Source organism: Saccoglossus kowalevskii, chromosome 20 (genome assembly GCF_978046115.1).
Source record: "Saccoglossus kowalevskii chromosome 20, keSacKowa6.1, whole genome shotgun sequence".
NCBI lineage: Eukaryota > Metazoa > Hemichordata > Enteropneusta > Harrimaniidae > Saccoglossus > Saccoglossus kowalevskii.
The window spans coordinates 28025271-28049942 of NC_140660.1; the positions used below are offsets into that span (position 1 = coordinate 28025271).

The following is a 24672-nucleotide window of genomic DNA, read 5'->3' on the forward strand; positions in this document are numbered from 1 at the left end:
ATGGGATGTTGTCTGTCCAATAATAATGGTTGACTTCATACCATGTGGTGTGGTCTGTCCAATTATAATGGTCGCCTTTATCTCATGGGATGTGGTCTGTCCAATAATAATTATTGCCTTCATACCATGTGGTGTGGTCTGTCCAATTATAATGGTCGCCTTTATCTCATGGGATGTGGTCTGTCCAATAATAATTATTGCCTTCATACCATGTGGTGTGGTCTGTCCAATTATAATGGTCGCCTTTATCTCATGGGATGTGGTCTGTCCAATAATAATTATTGCCTTCATATTACGTGGTGTGGTCTGTCCAATTATAATGGTCCCCTTTATCTCATGGGATGTGGTCTGTCCAATAATAATGGTTGACTTCATGTCTTTTGGTGTGGTCTGTCCTTTGACAATGATCGCCTTCATGTTATGTGGTGTTGCCTGTCCAATCATAACGTCGTTTTCATGTCATGTGATGTGGCCTGTACAATCACAATGGCCTCTATCATGCAATGTGGTGTGGTCTGTCCAACCATTCTAGTTGCCTGCATGTCATTCGGTGTGGTCTGTCCAATTATAATGCCTCCTTCATGTCATGTGATGTGATTTATCAAACCATACTGGTTGCCTTCATGTTATGTGGTGTGCTGTGTATACTCATAATTATCACCTTCCCGGAATTTGGTGTAAGTCCATTAATAATGGTAACCTTCATTTCAGGTGGTGTAGTCTGGCCAATCATAATAATTGCCTTCATGTCACGTGGTGTGGTCTGGCCAATCATAATGATCACCTTCATGTCATGTGGTCTGTCCAATGATAATGATTGCCTTAATGTCATGTGGTGTGGTCTTTCCAATGACACTGGTCGCCATTATGTCATGTGGTGTGGTGTGTATACTCATAATTATCACCTTCCTGGAATTTGGTGTATGTCCATTCATAATGGTAACCTTCATGTCATGTGATGTAGTCTGGCCAATCATAATGGTCGCCTTCATGTCATGTTTTTGGTGAGTCTATACATACTTATCGCCTTCCCGTCATGTCCAATCACAATGGTTACTTTCATAACTTGTGTTGTGATTTGTCGTTCAATTTTAGTTTAGAATTGAAATTCAGGACTATATAATTAAATTGCAATTGGTTTTACTGCAAAGAATTAACTTTAAACTTTTATTCAGATCATATTCTTTGAACATTATAATATGACTGAAAACAACTGAGAAGGAAGCTGAATAACTTGAGATATTATTTATGATTAATATTCTAATCTCTGATATGCAGAACTTTTGTTCTTTATAAACTCGGCTCAAGTTTGGCAGAGTGTCATGTGACAACTTCTGCTCATCATTTGCTCGTGAGATAAAGCGGGAGAGTCGTCATCTGCGCACGCGCGGGAATTGAGTTCCAAGCGACGATAACAACACACGCTAAAACGCAAAGATTCATGGGTAAACGCTAGTTTGTAAACAATGACACGCCATGACTATCTGACGCATGCGTAGGTGACGTCTCCCCTGCTTTAACAGAAAAGCCAACATTTTGCTGCTAAAATTAGACATATATTTAGTCTTGTGTAACTAAACTGAATATCTTTTCACAATCCACATGAAAGATGGTTCGGAGTCCTTTCATAACTTTTGCCATCATCCCCTATTCACACTTCCTTCACGCGATTATAGATGGCTCAATTCTGCATCACCATTGGTTTCCACAACACTATTACAATGACGAAACAGAAAAGATCACAACAAATACCGGGTACGCATGTTTTATTACAATATTATTTACATACCATTATAATTTACGATGTACAATTATTAGGGTCTGTGGGAAAACGGTGGAAGTAACGAGAATCATCATTATCATCGTTGAATTGTACGCGAACAATATACGACTTGACCTGCTACATTCTCCTTTGACCTGATCACCGTCCCTCAACACCGGGACGGTGACCTGATCAAGTCTGTTATTAAGGTAGCGAGACTATTATTTGTGTTGAAAATTACGATTTTCACATTTATTTATCAATTGATGAAATGCACTATAAACTTTCATATGATAAAGTCAACATGACATAGAATGTCATGTAAGTTGGTTAAAATGTAGATTTTCTGAAGGAAAGCAAGGCAGCCTCAGTAGTGTTTTCCAAAATCAACAACACAGGTTTAATCTGTGTGCCTATAAGTTTCAAAGATAAACTGAAGACAAAGCAATGTTAGGATGTGTTATCAGTAGCTATCTGACACACAATGAGTGTTTCCAAACATTTGAGTGGTTTGTCTCCGCCCCTGTTTGTTTCACAAATTAGTCATTTGCATATGAATGTGTCAGACACAAGGTCACACAGCCACTGAAAAAAATCATTGATTTTGGTGTTTTCATATGCCGAATTTATCCAAATATAGCTATCCCATTCCTTTATTTTTTTGGTTTCCAATAGCCTTATACATTTGGATGTCCCTACACATGTTAAAACAGACCTTGATGGGAAAACAAATTGATTGTGCCGATAAACAAGCTTGAAAATCTTTGCTGTTACTTCATGGACGTTTTCTAGGAGTTTATGTTTTTCAAAATACAAGGTCTTTAACAAAAAATAACGTATACTTATTGTCCTCGGATTAACACCAAATTTTCACAGCTTTAAGGTGACAGTGAGAGGAACTTCAATGTGTCCAGACAAACTATTTCATTGATTATTTACCAACGAGTTGTGGTTTGAGTTGGGGGCAATGCGACTAAAACAGTAATTGAAATTCAGCACACTATTTTTTAAAACGCGTTGCTTGAATAAAACTGACCAGACACATTCAATTTACCAGACTATTGAATAACTAGGAAAAGTGAAAAAAATACTTCTTACCGTCAGCATAAATGCGTAATTATTTTTTTAACAGAAAAAGTAATTTTTCACCTTTGATTGAGTAACGCGTCGTAGAATGCAGATACGGGCATGCAAAATACACTTGTGAAGAGCTTGAAGTCTGGCGATTCTAAAAATATATACTTTCCGGGTCTATTTGTAGTCATTTAGTCACAATTAGAAGATGAAAACAAGTATGCAAATAATAGTCCCGCTACCTTAACCACAGGACTGTGTATTAACCAATCAGAATGCCAGTTCTCAATTACTACCACGCATGTGCGAAGTTTACTTAGCAACGCAGGAGCGATAGATAAACAAAGCCGGGAAGCCCTTCATGGGTATATCCCTCCTCCTCATCCATTACGAAAAGGATTACGCGAAATCTCCACTTGCGGGCGCGTTTGGAAGCAGTCTGGCAGGAATAAACACGCGAGTTAAAGCCCGACTCTGGCGACGCGGGATTGTTTATCTTCCAAAATGGCGGATTTTACCCATTATGCATTTCGCGCACTTTTTAGAGAATAGGCTTATTCTCCGGGAATTCCCGAAAGCATTCTGGTAACGCAATGCGGAAGTGAATTATATATATCGATTCGTTGGAATTGATTTCGGCAAAAAAAAAGCATGTAATGAGGTAATTGGCTATAAGGTAAACTGGGTATGGAATGAAGTATTTACCGTCTTTCACTGTTCTCAGGCCATTGTCGAAGCGCAGTTTATAACTCTACGTTGCATGTACGGTGTATTTGTATTTATTAACTAATAACTTGTACGTTGTGTGTACGGTGTATTTGTATTTATTTATTAACTAATAACTTGTACGTTGCGTGTAAGGTGTATTTGTATTTATTTATTAACTAATAACTTGTACGTTGCGTGTAAGGTGTATTTGTATTTATTAACTAATAACTTGTACGTTGCGTGTAAGGTGTATTTGTATTTATTTATTAACTAATAACTTGTACGTTGCGTGTACGGTGTATTTGTATTTATTAACTAATAACTTGTACGTTGCGTGTAAGGTGTATTTGTATTTATTAACTAATAACTTGTACGTTGCGTGTAAGGTGTATTTGTATTTATTAACTAATAACTTGTACGTTGCGTGTAAGGTGTATTTGTATTTATTTATTAACTAATAATTTGTACGTTGCGTGTACGGTGTATTTGTATTTATTAGCTAATAACTTGTACGTTGCGTGTACGGTGTATTTGTATTTATTAACTAATAACTTGTACGTTGCGTGTAAGGTGTATTTGTATTTATTTATTAACTAATAATTTGTACGTTGCGTGTAAGGTGTATTTGTATTTATTAACTAATAACTTGTACGTTGCGTGTAAGGCGTATTTGTATTTATTTATTAACTAATAATTTGTACGTTGCGTGTACGGTGTATTTGTATTTATTAGCTAATAACTTGTACGTTGCGTGTACGGTGTATTTGTATTTATTTATTAACTAATAACTTGTACGTTGCGCGTAAGGTGTATTTGTATTTATTAACTAATAACTTGTACGTTGCGTGTACGGTGTATTTGTATTTATTAACTAATAACTTGTACGTTGCGCGTACGGTGTATTTGTATTTATTAACTAATAACTTGTACGGTGTATTTGTATGTATTAACTAATAACTCTACGTTGCGTGTAAGGTGTATTTGTATATAACGTCGGCAAAAACAAAATGGCGCAACGAACAATTACGCATGCCAGTGCATGACATGTACGTGAACAGTTTGTTGTTTGGATGTGTTTGTGCTTATTTGGCGAGTTTGTAGTGGACTTTGGGACGAGTCAATTTGTGGGACGAATCGACTTAGGAAGAATGTGATTTGGGACGAATCGACCATCCCCCAGTCGGACGAGTACGGTAAAATCGTAGTCACTGTGTCGATTTCGTAATAGTTACGCTGAAATCATAATGGTTGGCATATCTGCTTATGGAATAGAATTGCTGTTGGCTCATTTTATAACAAAGCAAATTATTAATGAGGAAATTAACTATTACCGGTATATATTTCACGGTTATTTAAATGGGTTCAACCGGTAGTACGGTAATTCAATGACTTTAATATGTATGTTGAGTTGCACATTGGTATAATAGAATCTGAACTCACGTGATTGGATTGATCGAATAAAAGCCACAGTGGGCTTGCGTTGTTGAAATCGACAACAAAGCAGTCACGGGAGTTAGTCAAAAACAGTCAGTGAAACGGATGCGTCACTGGGTGTGTTGTGTAGCATGTAACATCTGGAAATAAAATGCCACCACGACAACAGACGTGAAAGAAGGTGACAATTGTTGACCAATGACCAGTTTACACCTCGACATTCACAACTGGCCGAGTTGTGCTTTTTTTTATTGGCCGAGTTGAAATCTGGCCGAGTTCGGTTGTATTCAGTGGAGTAATAAACCAGCAATTCAGTAAATGGTCGACATATACAGCGTACTGGGCACTAATGTAGCCGAGTCAACAGAAATTGAGTAACATTCGTGATTTTTATCTTTGTTTATTGTATCACGTTATATGACAATGTCCAGAATACCAGGGTGATTAGGGTAGATAAGGAGTGCATGTTTTAGTTGTACATTTTTAATTATTGATGTTCATTAAAGGCACGTGCATTAAAGGGGAACCGCTCAATCTCATGGATTGCACCAAAGAATCATGGGACACTATTGTTTATGTTGTTTACAAAGTTAATCTATCTTTTGTTATCCATTGTTATTTTAATCCAGAAAATAAATTTGTTGTGAAATTAATCTTAACTGGGAGGTGCCCCTTTAAGTAATTTCTTATCCACAATATCTGACTAATACATTAGCCATTGCCTCCCATAACAAGGTTAGTGTAGAAACGAAACTCACCTCATGTCAAAGTTCACTACACATGGAATACATAGATTCACTAGGACTACGCACACCCAACAAAGGTAGTGGATACTAATATACAAGAATTCAACTGTCAACCAAGATGGCTACCACGAGCTACACATAGTCATATACATTTAAACACAACAATGTCTCCGAAGAGACAAAAGTTACTTAACAAATTAAAAGAACATATAATTAAACAAGCAGCCTGTCGGCTGAGATAGCTCCGCTGTTAGCAATGCACATGGCAATTAAAGAACAGAAGATATCATTAGAAAATGAACAAATTTGAGAGAGGTCCACATGTAGTACCTATATGTATAATATATCAAAGCAATTGGACTTGCGGTTTTCAACAAGAAGTCGAAAATATCACTTTTTACCAAAAATTACAAAAATATTCATCAAAATTAGAGAATTAAAGATATCATCATGAAATGAACAAATCTGAGAGAGGTCCACACGTAGTACCTATATATGTAATATCAAAGCAATTGGACTTGCGGTTTTCAACAAGAAGTCGAAAATATCACTTTTTACCAAAAATTACAAAAATATTCACCGAAATTAGAGAATTAAAGATATCATTACAAAGTGAACAAATCTGAGAGAGGTCCGCATGTAGTACCAATATATGTAATATCAAAGCAATTGGACTTGCGGTTTTCAACAAGAAGTCGAAAATATCACTTTTTACCAAAAATTACAAAAATATTCACCAAAATTAGAGAATTAAAGATATCATTACAAAATGAACAAATCTGAGAGAGGTCCACATGTAGTACCTATATATGTAATATCAAAGCAATTGGACTTGCGGTTTTCAACAAGAGGTCGAAAATATCACTTTTTACCAAAAATTACAAAAATATTCACCAAAATTACAGAATTGAAGATATCATTACAAAATGAACAAATCTGAGAGAGGTCCACATGTAGTACCTATATATGTAATATCAAAGCAATTGGACTTGCGGTTTTCAACAAGAGGTCGAAAATATCACTTTTTACTAAAAATGACAAAAATATTCACCAAAATTAGAGAATTGAAGATATCATCATGAAATGAACAAATCTGAGAGAGGTCGACATGTAGTACCTATATATGTAAATATCAAAGCAATTGGACTTGCGGTTTTCAACAAGAAGTCGAAAATATCACTTTTTACCAAAAATGACAAAAATATTCACCAAAATTAGAGAATTAAAGATATCATTACAAAATGAACAAATCTGAGAGAGGTCCAAATGTAGTACCTATATATGTAATATCAAAGCAATTGCACTTGCGGTTTTCAACAAGAAGTCGAAAATATTTCTTTTTACTAAAAATGACAAAAATATTCACCAAAATTAGAGAATTGAAGATATCATCATGAAATGAACAAATCTGAGAGAGGTCTACCCAAGGTACATATACACCAAGTATCAAAGCATTCAAGCTTGTAGTTTTCAAGAAGAAGTCGAAAAAGTAAAACATTGACACGGACGACGACGACGGAGGACAATCACTCATATGATAAGCTCCGCTCGACAAAGTCGACAGCGGAGCTAAAAAAATTCCACTTGTTCTCTCTATATAAAGATTTGATGATGCTCTAATTTTTTTGATTATCAAAATAAATTTTCTTGTTCTGATTCATAAAGCCAGGGATGGATTTTGAAGCTTCTTCATATAGTCCTAGTCTCTGCTGTTTATAAAGGTAACAAGATATATGAAGTAGAATTCATCTTCTATTTTCCAGCTTTTCTTTGGTTTTCAATTTTGTGTGTCAATCATGTAATTTAATGTTTGGTAAGGTATTTCGAAATTTCTGTTGGTTTTTTATTTCTGTTGCCCTGAATAATTTGCATTTTTACTGTTATCGTCGATCAACATTTCATTTTTTCAACTTCTTGAAAACTACCAGGCCAATTATTTAAACACTTTCATGCAACTACTTTGGGCGATCCTCGTTTATTTAGTGATATCAATTCTCAAATTTTAGCGAATACTGTAGAATACTTTATTTTCGCTGAAGGGATGATTTCGTGAAAATAAAATCCAGCGAATATACTTTTTTTTTTTTTTATATATTTTACATTAAACTCATCAAAAATCAGTGAAAATAAATTCCATACAAAACGCCCAAAAAGCCCTTTCAGCGAAAATTAATTCCAGCGAAAATAAAGTATTCCACAGTAATTTTGTAATTTTCAACTTTGATTCAGTACTTGGTATGGTTTGTAACAAGATGATAAAAATTGTCATTGGCATGGCAACGCCAGCCAGCCACCCAACTTTGTACAAAATCGTCAACATTTTTCATGAAATTGTTTTTGACTGGCAATTGCAAATTCCTGGCTAATGGCCTGCTCTACAGCATCCTTCAATGCAATACATCTTGCACTCCATGACAAGTTGAGGGCATTAATGACAAGACAATAATATAGACAATATATGGTATATTTGTTACTACAGACATACATATAGGCATTCCTTAGTACAATATAGGACAACTGTGTGTGCTTCAAAATAACAACTCTTTAAATTTGATACTTACACTATAATATTGAAGTGTTCACTATTGTGTCGCCCCTACCATAAATGGTATCACCCAAATATGGCAGCAGTTAAAATGCCACTGGAAAGGTGGACTGTATTGAGATAATAACCCCCATCAAAGTTGGAAGACAACCACTTAGTAAATATAATAACCCTGTTTTTATCACATACATACATCCTGAAGTGTTAACTTATTTCAATAACTACCTAGTCTCAGAACCAATCACAGCACCCCAATACTATAATGCCCAGCTGGTATGGTAGACAGGAATGGGTGATACCATTCACCAATAGGGATGACTGTATAAATAGTTAACATTGTAGACAATAATCAACAGGATAACTCATCAATCGACCTGAATTGGCACTTCCCAGAAAATATTTTGGCTTTTAATACAAAAAGTAAATAACCAATACTTCCAAATTACGAATAAAGTGACCCATAATGCTCGCACTCAACCACTTGAATTTAGGATTGGGAATCTGTTCACAGGGTAAGTGCAGAAAGCCATGGTGCTTACTCGGTTTTTTTTTTTTATCTAAGATTAATTATCAACAGTTGAGACAAGTTATTCTCACCCCCCAGTGAATTCTGAGCAAATACCACCATCATGAAATGACTATAAATACTGTCTTCAAAAATACCCCCCTCCCCTCGGTACACATTTGTCAATCACTAACTGTACGAGAGATATTGTTGTGCAATGACCGATACACAAGAGTGCAGTTTAAGGTAAGCAGGGGGGGGGTTCACGTAGACATAATAGTGCATCTTAATGTAAGCTAGGGGGTTCATGTTGACAAAATATGGCTGTTTAAGGTAGACAAAACCCAAGTGGTTAAGGTAAACGGGGGGGGGGGGGGGGGGGGGGGGGGTCATGTACAATGTCGGCAAAAATCTACCTAATTTTTTTCACATAAAGCAGGGGAGTTAGTCACCTGCGAATTCGTCAGATAGCTATGGCGTGTCATTGTTTACAAACAGGCTTCCACCCATGAGCCTTTGTGTTTTTAGTTCGTGTTATCGTCACATGGTACGCCATTCCCGCGCGTGCGCAGGTGACGACCCATTCGCTTTAAACTACAGGTATCAATGTGACTGTAATCCCATACAAGTTCAACCTCCTTAGGTAGGCTTTTTTCAACTTTGAGGGCAACTTCACAAATTCAATTTATGATAAAAAACCTAATGTGCTATGTTTTCACCTAACCCCTTTTAAAACAATTGAATATTATTGGGGACATGTTTAACTTAATAAATATTATCAGTGTTTTTAGCCAGATTGTGGTCTACAAATGTTTCACTGGGATGAAAATGTTTTTGAGAAAGGAAATGAAGTTTTTAGTATCCTACATTGAACTATTAGTAGGAATCCCAAGACAGGTTGGAAGAGTAAGCAGGAAATAAAGTATCTTCAACCGAGGCAGTGAGTTTGTGTAATTATGTATGAAAGTATTTACGAAAGGAACCTAGGCAGAGTTTGTACAATTATGGAGGACTCCCCAAGACAGGCGGGAAGAGTTAGTAGTATTTAAGAAATGTACCTAGGCGGCGTTTGTACAATCACACAGGACTTCCCAAGACAGGCGGGAAGAGTTAGTAGTATTTAAGAAATGTACCTAGGCGGCGTTTGTACAATCACACAGGACTCCCCAAGACAGACGGGAAGAGTAAGCAGTATTTAAGAAAGGAACCAAGGCGGTGTTTGTATAAAAATGTAGGACTCCCCAAGACAGGCGGGAAGAGTAAGCAGTATTTCAGAAAAGAACCAAGGCGGTGTTTGTATAAAAATGTAGGACTCCCCAAGACAGGCGGGAAGAGTAAGCAGTATTTCAGAAAGGAACCTAGGCAGAGTTTGTGTAATTATGCAGGACTCCCCAAAACAAGCAGGTTAGTAAGCAGTATTTAAGAAAAGGATCTTGGTGGTGTTTCCCCATCTTTAACTACAGGGTTGCTTTGAATAATCAAAATACAAAACATTGAACTCCAAACACTTAGTAGACAAATAATGATCAGGAAATCGTACAATGTTTCCAGTTGACTGCCATCAAAAACCTTCCACAAGTTGCAAGAATTATCTCAATCAACATGTTGAAGACAATATGAATAAATCTATTTTTTGTTGTCAACCTTGAGGCTAGGGGGCATGATCAGATGGTATATGATAAGAGAGTCAGGAGGTATGATTGGATAAATACAAGGCTAGGGGGTATAATTATTTAGTATACAAATACAAGGCTAGGGGGTATAATTAGATGGTATACAAGACTAGGGGTATGATGGCAAATGAATACAAAGCTAAGGGATATGATTAGATGGTATGCATGGCTAGGGGGTATGATTAGATGGTATACAAGGCTAGGGGCCACCTAAGTCCTGGATATTTTGACTACTACCCTATACATTTATTACAATGCTAAGAAGTATTAGTACCAAAATGCTGAAGGGTACTGTCATGATGCCACATTGTCATTGGTTTCTAACTTACTAACCCTTAATATATTTACTACATTGCTAAGAATTTTATTAAAGATTCACCAGAATCCTGAGGGGTACTGCAATGCAACCCAAGAGTTTGTTACGGCTTACCAACACTTTCTATCTCCTATACTGCTTAAGAGTACTATTAAAGATTCACCAGAATCCTGAGGGGTACTGTGATGTCATACCCTATTGTCATTACTAGTGGGTGAATTGAGGTATCATAAAAAATGTAAACTTTTTAAAATTACTACACAACATTTAAAAATAGACTTTATAATAATTACATGTAGTCTTCTCAAAACGAAAAAAAATGTATATAATTACAAAAAAAAGCACAAAACTTGATTAACTATTACATGCCAGCGAGAATAAGAGAACTGAAGATGTGTTAAAAAATCTATCTACCCCTATACTCTGCAGTATAATAGGATGACCCATACAAATGGATTAGTCTATTATGAGAAATGGGGAAGGTGGGTTGTATTGGGCTAGAATTGAACCTGAAAGTCATTACAAGTATTTACAAATTGGTGGGATTTCCTGAGTTTACAGCAGAAATATCAGTATATATATTTTAAATAATTTTGTGTTTAAAAAAAAAAAAAAATCTCCCATACCAAGTTTACTTCTAAACATTTGATGGCTGTCTGGTGTTAGCAAAGAATTCTACTCTAACCAAGTTTCACATCAAATATTTGATGGCTGTGTGGTATTAGCGAAGAATTCTCCCCCTCACCAAGTTTACTGCGAAATATTTAATGGCTGGGTGGTGGCAAAGAATTCTCTCTCGCCACGTTTACCATCAAATATTTGATGGCTGTCTGGTGTTGGCAAAGAACCCCAAATCAGCAGACATCAAGTTCATGAAAAATGACAGCTATTGTTATGTTCATGACATTGCAGGAAACAATATCCATTACAAGATGATGAACAAAGCAAGGGAATTCAAACTCAATGTACTGTAAACGATTAATTTTTTCTGCAACATATTTTCACTATTTAATAGTGTTTGTAGACTTGCTCGCAGCCTGTTGCAATTTTGATGAAAAATTCTTGAAAAATAAATATAAATTGCGTAAACGAGGGGTGAACGCGAAAGTCGTGCGAGTGCGAAATCCCAACAGACTTGCCATCAGTGTAAGCGCCCTCACATTACCGGCCAGATTCAGGCTTGAAATTTGCATAACGTCATACGATCGGTGGAGCAGCCGAGCCACGAATCATAACAATAAAACGGTTTCCGGGGTCTCAGTTGATACGTTAATTAGCCTGTCTTCTGATTGGTTGAAACATATTAAACATGTCAATCATTACAAGCCTAAATCTGGTCTGTAATGCGAGGGCGCTTACACTGATGGCAAGTCTGTTGGGATTTCACGGTCACACAACTTTCGCGTTTACACAATTTATATTTATTTTTCAAGAATTTTTCATCGGAATCGCAACAGACTGCAAGCAAGTCTATAGTGTTTGTGAAAATCGATGCAAATCTGGCTTTCAAACCTTGTACACCAACTCCTGGGATTTATGGAAAGTTGTCCGTTTGTGAAATAAGAACAGTTTAGAGTAAAAGTGAGATATTCAATGAGACACCCTGTACAATAGATAATTTTCAGTTCACTTTTAGATCTTGTGTATTGCATGAAAGATGTGGATATAACATCAGCCGCTAAATAAAATGATTTGATTGCTTTTTCATATACTGTAAAATGACTTAATTTTCACTGGCTTTAAATTTACCATTCAGGCATATTCAGTGGGTTTTAAATTCATGGTTTTATCATTTAGATAATGTGTTCAATTTTACATATTCACTGGATTTTATTTCAACGCATTTTCCAGTTAGCGAAATAAGCAAAATTAAAACCCACTGAATAATCAACTCTTTTACAGTAGCTCAAAGTATAAATGATAATTTTTGAAAAGAGAAATATTGCGTTTATATACTCTAACTTTATCAAAATTGATCATTGTCAAATTTAAGCGTGGAAATACCACAAAATAATTTTGATGACCTCAACGCAATGTGCGAACGTCACTATGATGCTATGTTTATCATGTTTTTTCATTCAATTTCACACATAAGATCTCGCAGTGGACAAAAAATTGTCTATTACACACGCTATGGGAGTAATGCCCCTCAGAGCTTTATAATGCCCCCTGTACAACTACAGATACTCACCCCTCAAGTCCCCTCCCCCTCAATACAAATGACTCTGAATGTTAATTGACAAGCTGAATTAAATATCACTATTTGCCAACTGATAAAAGCCGTCCCACTGACAAAAGGCCACTATCCGTCATCTTTTACAAATCAACTATAATAAACTACAAACACACACATGATTAGTGCCATTACGGTGAGTCATGTGACTGCAACATGTCCATATGTGGTCACTTTTCTTTTAATGGAAACTTTAAACATTAATATAGGCTGATATAGTCCATTGAGGTCTGTTGTAATTCTTTCATATTTTTAATCTTGTAACCAATCAGGCACATGTCGAGGTCACATGACTATAACTGCTAGTGAATAATCCTACTGTAAATAATACATAGTCCTGGGTGCAGTGAGGTGGGTAAGCTGTGAACAATCTGTTGTAGTACTAGGCCAGGTAACCTGTATATCAATTATTGTTCTGTCAAATTTAATTTTAATGATATTAAGACATGATTTCTGGGTAATTTTCAGGACATGTATGCCCAAAGTTAAAAGTTATTCAGTAAACTAAAGAGTCCAACACCTTGTACAGTAAACTAAGGAGTGAAACATCTTGTTCAAAAATCAACAGCGTGCAACAACTTGTTGAACACACTCAGAAGATTTTTTAGTTCCAACAGTTTTTGACAAAGATTGGAGAATGGAGTTTACTATTTAGTTAGCGTAGTGAATACACACAATGGACACATACTTTTTTCATAGCTTATGCATCTCATTCGGTTTCAGCATTGCCAAATTTCATCAGAAACATTCTTTATAATTCCACCCAATAACACCCAAATTTCATCTGAACAGTAACATTGTTCATAATGACCTGCTCCAAAGTTAGCGTTGAACACCCAAATTTCATCAGAATAACAGCGTTTATAATGTCCTGCTTCCTTGTTAATGTTCAAAATCCGAATTTCATCAGAACAGTGTTTATCACTCCCTACTTGCTTGCTCGTTATCGTTGAACACCCAAATTTCATCCGTAAACTTAACAGCGCCTATCAACCACAGCACAATAACACACATTTAAATTGTGCTGCAATATAATGTCTCCAATTACGGTCTCCCATAGAGTTTCCATGACAACAATTCACAGACTTGATTCCTTGGCTTCTTTTGGGAGTAGAGGTTGATTTGATGACGTCACAGATTGTAGCGTCGAGGTAGATACATCACAAGCACGTCTTAACTGAGATATTCTTTCTTCAACACATCCAGCAGATAGTCTGGCTTCTGCATCGTGATCCCAACACTCTTCAATTGTCGAACATAAGGCTTCCAAACCCTATAATAACATGGAAGAGTGAGCAACATGGTAATTTGAAAAGTTTACAATCCAATATGTTTGATTTCTGTCATTACTATAACAATGCACCCCAAGTAAACATGATGACATCATGCACACGAGTGACATGCACATAAGATATGACATGCATACATGTGATGACATGCATAAAAGTGATGACATCATGCACACACATGACATCATGCACACACACGTGCTGACATCATGAACACGCATGTTAAAGCTTGATAGGCATAATTACCGGATTTTTTTGCCAATGTTCCCTGAACTGAGGCCTCATCTTTTTATGAACTACCACATCTTGTATGAGTTCCAGTGTAGGACCTTGTCCAACCTCTTCTTCAAACGGTAACATGTATTCATCCACAGGACCTAAAGTAACAGTTAAAATAATCATTGTTACCAAGGTGATCTAATAAGTCATGTTTATGATCTAAAGGTCACACATCCTGGTACTTTAATTAGTATGAAACTCAAAAATAAATTTATTTTATTGATATCACAGCATAATTTCCAAGATTATTTGTTTTAGATATTTGAGTAAAATGTTTCTATTGGCAACAAAAATACACATTAAAATGACCCAATTTAGTTCGTAGGTATAATGTCATCTGCTAAATTGAAGTTGCTGTCATGGAAACAAAAGTACCAAGATGTGTTACTTTTACGGGTCATGAGAGTGGTTTATACACCAAGTACTCATCCATACACATAGAAGCAATTCGTGTTCACCTGTGTCTTTGGGATCAAGGCAAAAATTGCACATTACCAATTCCCATAAATACATGTACACTTACCATCAGCAGCAGTACACCTACTCGCTAACTCCCAGAGTACCAATCCACATAAATACATGTACACTTACCATCAGTAGCAGTACACCTACTCACTAACTCCCAGAGTACCAATTCACATAAATACATGTACACTTACCATCAGCAGCAGTACACCTACTCACTAACTCCCAGAGTACCAATTCACATAAATACATGTACACTTACCATCAGCAGCAGTACACCTACTCGCTCACTCCCAGAGTACCAATTCACATAAATACATGTACACTTACCATCAGCAGCAGTACACCTACTCGCTAACTCCCAGAATACCAATCCACATAAATACATGTACACTTACCATCAGCAGCAGTACACCTACTCGCTCACTCCCAGAGTATCAATTCACATAAATACATGTACACTTACCATCAGCAGCAGTACACCTACTCACTAACTCCCAGAATACCAATCCACATAAATACATGTACACTTATCATCAGTAGCAGTACACCTACTCGCTAACTCCCAGAGTACCAATTCACATAAATACATGTACACTTACCATCAGTAGCAGTACACCTACTCGCTAACTCCCAGAATACCAATCCACATAAATACATGTACACTTACCATCAGTAGCAGTACACCTACTCGCTAACTCCCAGAATACCAATCCACATAAATACATGTACACTTACCATCAGTAGCAGTACACCTACTCGCTAACTCCCAGAGTACCAATCCACATAAATACATGTACACTTACCATCAGCAGCAGTACACCTACTCACTAACTCCCAGAGTACCAATTCACATAAATACATGTACACTTACCATCAGTAGCAGTACACCTACTCACTAACTCCCTGAGTACCAATTCACATAAATACATGTACACTTACCATCAGTAGCAGTACACCTACTCACTAACTCCCAGAATACCAATCCACATAAATACATGTACACTTACCATCAGTAGCAGTACACCTACTCGCTAACTCCCAGAGTACCAATTCACATAAATACATGTACACTTACCATCAGCAGCAGTACACCTACTCACTAACTCCCAGAGTACCAATTCACATAAATACTAGTACATGTACACTTACCATCAGCAGCAGTACACCTACTCACTAACTCCCAGAGTACCAATTCACATAAATATATGTACACTTACCATCAGCAGCAGTACACCTACTCACTAACTCCCAGAGTACCAATTCACATAAATACATGTACACTTACCATCAGCAGCAGTACACCTACTCACTAACTCCCAGAATACCAATCCACATAAATACATGTACACTTACCATCAGTAGCAGTACACCTACTCACTAACTCCCAGAGTACCAATTCACATAAATACTAGTACATGTACACTTACCATCAGCAGCAGTACACCTACTCACTAACTCCCAGAGTACCAATCCACATAAATACATGTACACTTACCATCAGCAGCAGTACACCTACTCACTAACTCCCAGAGTACCAATTCACATAAATACTAGTACATGTACACTTACCATCAGCAGCAGTACACCTACTCACTAACTCCCAGAGTACCAATTCACATAAATATATGTACACTTACCATCAGCAGCAGTACACCTACTCACTAACTCCCAGAGTACCAATTCACATAAATACATGTACACTTACCATCAGCAGCAGTACACCTACTCGCTCACTCCCAGAGTACCAATTCACATAAATACATGTACACTTACCATCAGCAGCAGTACACCTACTCGCTAACTCCCAGAATACCAATCCACATAAATACATGTACACTTACCATCAGTAGCAGTACACCTACTCACTAACTCCCAGAGTACCAATTCACATAAATACATGTACACTTACCATCAGCAGCAGTACACCTACTCACTAACTCCCAGAGTACCAATTCACATAAATACATGTACACTTACCATCAGCAGCAGTACACCTACTCGCTCACTCCCAGAGTACCAATTCACATAAATACATGTACACTTACCATCAGCAGCAGTACACCTACTCGCTAACTCCCAGAATACCAATCCACATAAATACATGTACACTTACCATCAGCAGCAGTACACCTACTCGCTCACTCCCAGAGTACCAATTCACATAAATACATGTACACTTACCATCAGCAGCAGTACACCTACTCACTAACTCCCAGAATACCAATCCACATAAATACATGTACACTTATCATCAGTAGCAGTACACCTACTCGCTAACTCCCAGAGTACCAATTCACATAAATACATGTACACTTACCATCAGTAGCAGTACACCTACTCGCTAACTCCCAGAATACCAATCCACATAAATACATGTACACTTACCATCAGTAGCAGTACACCTACTCGCTAACTCCCAGAATACCAATCCACATAAATACATGTACACTTACCATCAGTAGCAGTACACCTACTCGCTAACTCCCAGAGTACCAATCCACATAAATACATGTACACTTACCATCAGCAGCAGTACACCTACTCACTAACTCCCAGAGTACCAATTCACATAAATACATGTACACTTACCATCAGTAGCAGTACACCTACTCACTAACTCCCTGAGTACCAATTCACATAAATACATGTACACTTACCATCAGCAGCAGTACACCTACTCGCTAACTCCCAGAGTACCAATCCACATAAATACATGTACACTTACCATCAGTAGCAGTACACCTACTCACTAACTCCCAGAGTACCAATTCACATAAATACTAGTACATGTACACTTACCATCAGCAGCAGTACACCTACTCACTAACTCCCAGAGTACCAATTCACATAAATATATGTACACTTACCATCAGTAGCAGTACACCTACTCGCTAACTCCCAGAATACCAATCCACATAAATACATGTACACTTACCATCAGTAGCAGTACACCTACTCGCTAACTCCCAGAATACCAATCCACATAAATACATGTACACTTACCATCAGTAGCAGTACACCTACTCGCTAACTCCCAGAATACCAATCCACATAAATACATGTACACTTATCATCAGTAGCAGTACACCTACTCGCTAACTCCCAGAGTACCAATTCACATAAATACATGTACACTTACCATCAGTAGCAGTACACCTACTCACTAACTCCCTGAGTACCAATTCACATAAATACATGTACACTTACCATCAGCAGCAGTACACCTACTCGCTAACTCCCAGAGTACCAATCCACATAAATACATGTACACTTACCATCAGTAGCAGTACACCTACTCACTAACTCCCAGAGTACCAATTCACATAAATACATGTACACTTACCATCAGCAGCAGTACACCTACTCGCTAACTCCCAGAATACCAATCCACATAAATACATGTACACTTACCATCAGTAGCAGTACACCTACTCACTAACTCCCAGAGTACCAATTCACATAAATACATGTACACTTACCATCAGCAGCAGTACACCTACTCACTAACTCCCAGAGTACCAATTCACATAAATACATGTACACTTACCATCAGCAGCAGTACACCTACTCGCTCACTCCCAGAGTACCAATTCACATAAATACATGTACACTTACCATCAGCAGCAGTACACCTACTCGCTAACTCCCAGAATACCAATCCACATAAATACATGTACACTTACTCGCTCACTCCCAGAGTACCAATTCACATAAATACATGTACACTTACCATCAGCAGCAGTACACCTACTCACTAACTCCCAGAATACCAATCCACATAAATACATGTACACTTACCATCAGCAGCAGTACACCTACTCGCTAACTCCCAGAGTACCAATTCACATAAATACATGTACACTTACCATCAGTAGCAGTACACCTACTCGCTAACTCCCAGAATACCAATCCACATAAATACATGTACACTTACCATCAGTAGCAGTACACCTACTCGCTAACTCCCAGAATACCAATCCACATAAATACATGTACACTTACCATCAGTAGCAGTACACCTACTCGCTAACTCCCAGAGTACCAATCCACATAAATACATGTACACTTACCATCAGCAGCAGTACACCTACTCACTAACTCCCAGAGTACCAATTCACATAAATACATGTACACTTACCATCAGTAGCAGTACACCTACTCACTAACTCCCTGAGTACCAATTCACATAAATACATGTACACTTACCATCAGCAGCAGTACACCTACTCGCTAACTCCCAGAGTACCAATCCACATAAATACATGTACACTTACCATCAGTAGCAGTACACCTACTCACTAACTCCCAGAGTACCAATTCACATAAATACTAGTACATGTACACTTACCATCAGCAGCAGTACACCTACTCACTAACTCCCAGAGTACCAATTCACATAAATATATGTACACTTACCATCAGTAGCAGTACACCTACTCGCTAACTCCCAGAATACCAATCCACATAAATACATGTACACTTACCATCAGTAGCAGTACACCTACTCGCTAACTCCCAGAATACCAATCCACATAAATACATGTACACTTACCATCAGTAGCAGTACACCTACTCGCTAACTCCCAGAATACCAATCCACATAAATACATGTACACTTATCATCAGTAGCAGTACACCTACTCGCTAACTCCCAGAGTACCAATTCACATAAATACATGTACACTTACCATCAGTAGCAGTACACCTACTCACTAACTCCCTGAGTACCAATTCACATAAATACATGTACACTTACCATCAGCAGCAGTACACCTACTCGCTAACTCCCAGAGTACCAATCCACATAAATACATGTACACTTACCATCAGTAGCAGTACACCTACTCACTAACTCCCAGAGTACCAATTCACATAAATACTAGTACATGTACACTTACCATCAGCAGCAGTACACCTACTCACTAACTCCCAGAGTACCAATTCACATAAATATATGTACACTTACCATCAGTAGCAGTACACCTACTCGCTAACTCCCAGAATACCAATCCACATAAATACATGTACACTTACCATCAGTAGCAGTACACCTACTCGCTAACTCCCAGAATACCAATCCACATAAATACATGTACACTTACCATCAGTAGCAGTACACCTACTCGCTAACTCCCAGAGTACCAATCCACATAAATACATGTACACTTACCATCAGCAGCAGTACACCTACTCACTAACTCCCAGAGTACCAATTCACATAAATACTAGTACATGTACACTTACCATCAGCAGCAGTACACCTACTCACTAACTCCCAGAGTACCAATTCACATAAATATATGTACACTTACCATCAGCAGCAGTACACCTACTCACTAACTCCCAGAATTCCAATCCACATAAATACATGTACACTTATCATCAGTAGCAGTACACCTACTCGCTAACTCCCAGAGTACCAATTCACATAAATACATGTACACTTACCATCAGTAGCAGTACACCTACTCGCTAACTCCCAGAATACCAATCCACATAAATACATGTACACTTACCATCAGTAGCAGTACACCTACTCGCTAACTCCCAGAATACCAATCCACATAAATACATGTACACTTACCATCAGTAGCAGTACACCTACTCGCTAACTCCCAGAGTACCAATCCACATAAATACATGTACACTTACCATCAGCAGCAGTACACCTACTCACTAACTCCCAGAGTACCAATCCACATAAATACATGTACACTTACCATCAGTAGCAGTACACCTACTCACTAACTCCCAGAGTACCAATTCACATAAATACTAGTACATGTACACTTACCATCAGCAGCAGTACACCTACTCACTAACTCCCAGAGTACCAATTCACATAAATATATGTACACTTACCATCAGTAGCAGTACACCTACTCGCTAACTCCCAGAATACCAATCCACATAAATACATGTACACTTACCATCAGTAGCAGTACACCTACTCGCTAACTCCCAGAATACCAATCCACATAAATACATGTACACTTACCATCAGTAGCAGTACACCTACTCGCTAACTCCCAGAATACCAATCCACATAAATACATGTACACTTATCATCAGTAGCAGTACACCTACTCGCTAACTCCCAGAGTACCAATTCACATAAATACATGTACACTTACCATCAGTAGCAGTACACCTACTCACTAACTCCCTGAGTACCAATTCACATAAATACATGTACACTTACCATCAGCAGCAGTACACCTACTCGCTAACTCCCAGAGTACCAATCCACATAAATACATGTACACTTACCATCAGTAGCAGTACACCTACTCACTAACTCCCAGAGTACCAATTCACATAAATACTAGTACATGTACACTTACCATCAGCAGCAGTACACCTACTCACTAACTCCCAGAGTACCAATTCACATAAATATATGTACACTTACCATCAGTAGCAGTACACCTACTCGCTAACTCCCAGAATACCAATCCACATAAATACATGTACACTTACCATCAGTAGCAGTACACCTACTCGCTAACTCCCAGAATACCAATCCACATAAATACATGTACACTTACCATCAGTAGCAGTACACCTACTCGCTAACTCCCAGAGTACCAATCCACATAAATACATGTACACTTACCATCAGCAGCAGTACACCTACTCACTAACTCCCAGAGTAGCAATTCACATAAATACTAGTACATGTACACTTACCATCAGCAGCAGTACACCTACTCACTAACTCCCAGAGTACCAATTCACATAAATATATGTACACTTACCATCAGCAGCAGTACACCTACTCACTAACTCCCAGAATACCAATCCACATAAATACATGTACACTTATCATCAGTAGCAGTACACCTACTCGCTAACTCCCAGAGTACCAATTCACATAAATACATGTACACTTACCATCAGTAGCAGTACACCTACTCGCTAACTCCCAGAATACCAATCCACATAAATACATGTACACTTACCATCAGTAGCAGTACACCTACTCGCTAACTCCCAGAGTACCAATTCACATAAATACATGTACACTTACCATCAGCAGCAGTACACCTACTCACTAACTCCCAGAGTACCAATTCACATAAATACATGTACACTTACCATCAGCAGCAGTACACCTACTCACTAACTCCCAGAGTACCAATTCACATAAATACATGTACACTTACCATCAGCAGCAGTACACCTACTCACTAACTCCCAGAATACCAATCCACATAAATACATGTACACTTACCATCAGTAGCAGTACACCTACTCACTAACTCCCAGAGTACCAATTCACATAAATACTAGTACATGTACACTTACCATCAGCAGCAGTACACCTACTCACTAACTCCCAGAGTACCAATCCACATAAATACATGTACACTTACCATCAGCAGCAGTACACCTACTCACTAACTCCCAGAGTACCAATTCACATAAATACTAGTACATGTACACTTACCATCAGCAGCAGTACACCTACTCACTAACTCCCAGAGTACCAATCCACATAAATACATGTACACTTACCATCAGCAGCAGTACACCTACTCACTAACTCCCAGAGTACCAATTCACATAAATACTAGTACATGTACACTTACCATCAGTAGCAGTACACCTACTCGCTCACTCCCAGAGTACCAATTCACATAAATACATGTACACTTACCATCAGCAGCAGTACACCTACTCGCTAACTCCCAGAATACCAATCCACATAAATACATGTACACTTACCATCAGCAGCAGTACACCTACTCGCTCACTCCCAGAGTACCAATTCACATAAATACATGTACACTTACCATCAGCAGCAGTACACCTACTCACTAACTCCCAGAATACCAATCCACATAAATACATGTACACTTATCATCAGTAGCAGTACACCTACTCGCTAACTCCCAGAGTACCAATTCACATAAATACATGTACACTTACCATCAGTAGCAGTACACCTACTCGCTAACTCCCAGAATACCAATCCACATAAATACATGTACACTTACCATCAGTAGCAGTACACCTACTCGCTAACTCCCAGAGTACCAATCCACATAAATACATGTACACTTACCATCAGCAGCAGTACACCTACTCACTAACTCCCAGAGTACCAATTCACATAAATACATGTACTTACCATCAGCAGCAGTACACCTACTCACTAACTCCCTGAGTACCAATTCACATAAATACATGTACACTTACCATCAGCAGCAGTACACCTACTCGCTAACTCCCAGAGTACCAATCCACATAAATACATGTACACTTACCATCAGTAGCAGTACACCTACTCACTAACTCCCAGAGTACCAATTCACATAAATACTAGTACATGTACACTTACCATCAGCAGCAGTACACCTACTCACTAACTCCCAGAGTACCAATTCACATAAATATATGTACACTTACCATCAGCAGCAGTACACCTACTCACTAACTCCCAGAATACCAATCCACATAAATACATGTACACTTATCATCAGTAGCAGTACACCTACTCGCTAACTCCCAGAGTACCAATTCACATAAATACATGTACACTTACCATCAGTAGCAGTACACCTACTCGCTAACTCCCAGAATACCAATCCACATAAATACATGTACACTTACCATCAGTAGCAGTACACCTACTCGCTAACTCCCAGAGTACCAATTCACATAAATACATGTACACTTACCATCAGCAGCAGTACACCTACTCACTAACTCCCAGAGTACCAATTCACATAAATACTAGTACATGTACACTTACCATCAGCAGCAGTACACCTACTCACTAACTCCCAGAGTACCAATTCACATAAATACATGTACACTTACCATCAGCAGCAGTACACCTACTCACTAACTCCCAGAATACCAATCCACATAAATACATGTACACTTACCATCAGTAGCAGTACACCTACTCACTAACTCCCAGAGTACCAATTCACATAAATACTAGTACATGTACACTTACCATCAGCAGCAGTACACCTACTCACTAACTCCCAGAGTACCAATCCACATAAATACATGTACACTTACCATCAGCAGCAGTACACCTACTCACTAACTCCCAGAGTACCAATTCACATAAATACTAGTACACTTACCATCAGCAGCAGTACACCTACTCACTAACTCCCAGAGTACCAATTCACATAAATACATGTACACTTACCATCAGCAGCAGTACACCTACTCACTAACTCCCAGAATACCAATCCACATAAATACATGTACACTTACCATCAGTAGCAGTACACCTACTCACTAACTCCCAGAGTACCAATTCACATAAATACTAGTACATGTACACTTACCATCAGCAGCAGTACACCTACTCACTAACTCCCAGAGTACCAATCCACATAAATACATGTACACTTACCATCAGCAGCAGTACACCTACTCACTAACTCCCAGAGTACCAATTCACATAAATACTAGTACATGTACACTTACCATCAGCAGCAGTACACCTACTCACTAACTCCCAGAGTACCAATCCACATAAATACATGTACACTTACCATCAGCAGCAGTACACCTACTCACTAACTCCCAGAGTACCAATTCACATAAATACTAGTACATGTACACTTACCATCAGTAGCAGTACACCTACTCGCTCACTCCCAGAGTACCA

At 38.1% G+C, this 24672-nt stretch overlaps 1 protein-coding gene across 1 annotated transcript in view; it reads right to left on the reverse strand.

Moving 5' to 3' along the window:
* Positions 1-8172: 8172 nt before the first annotated feature.
* The window catches only part of LOC100378736 (activin receptor type-2A-like), a 45856-nt gene continuing 29356 nt past the window's right edge, over positions 8173-24672 (reverse strand). Inside the window, exons 5-6 of the mRNA XM_006821998.3 lie at positions 14532-14662; positions 8173-14269 (exon numbers count right to left, since the gene is read on the reverse strand). Of these exons, the coding sequence (XP_006822061.1) occupies positions 14075-14269; positions 14532-14662 (326 nt within the window). The 3' untranslated portion in view covers positions 8173-14074. The remainder of the gene's footprint in view (positions 14270-14531; positions 14663-24672) is intronic.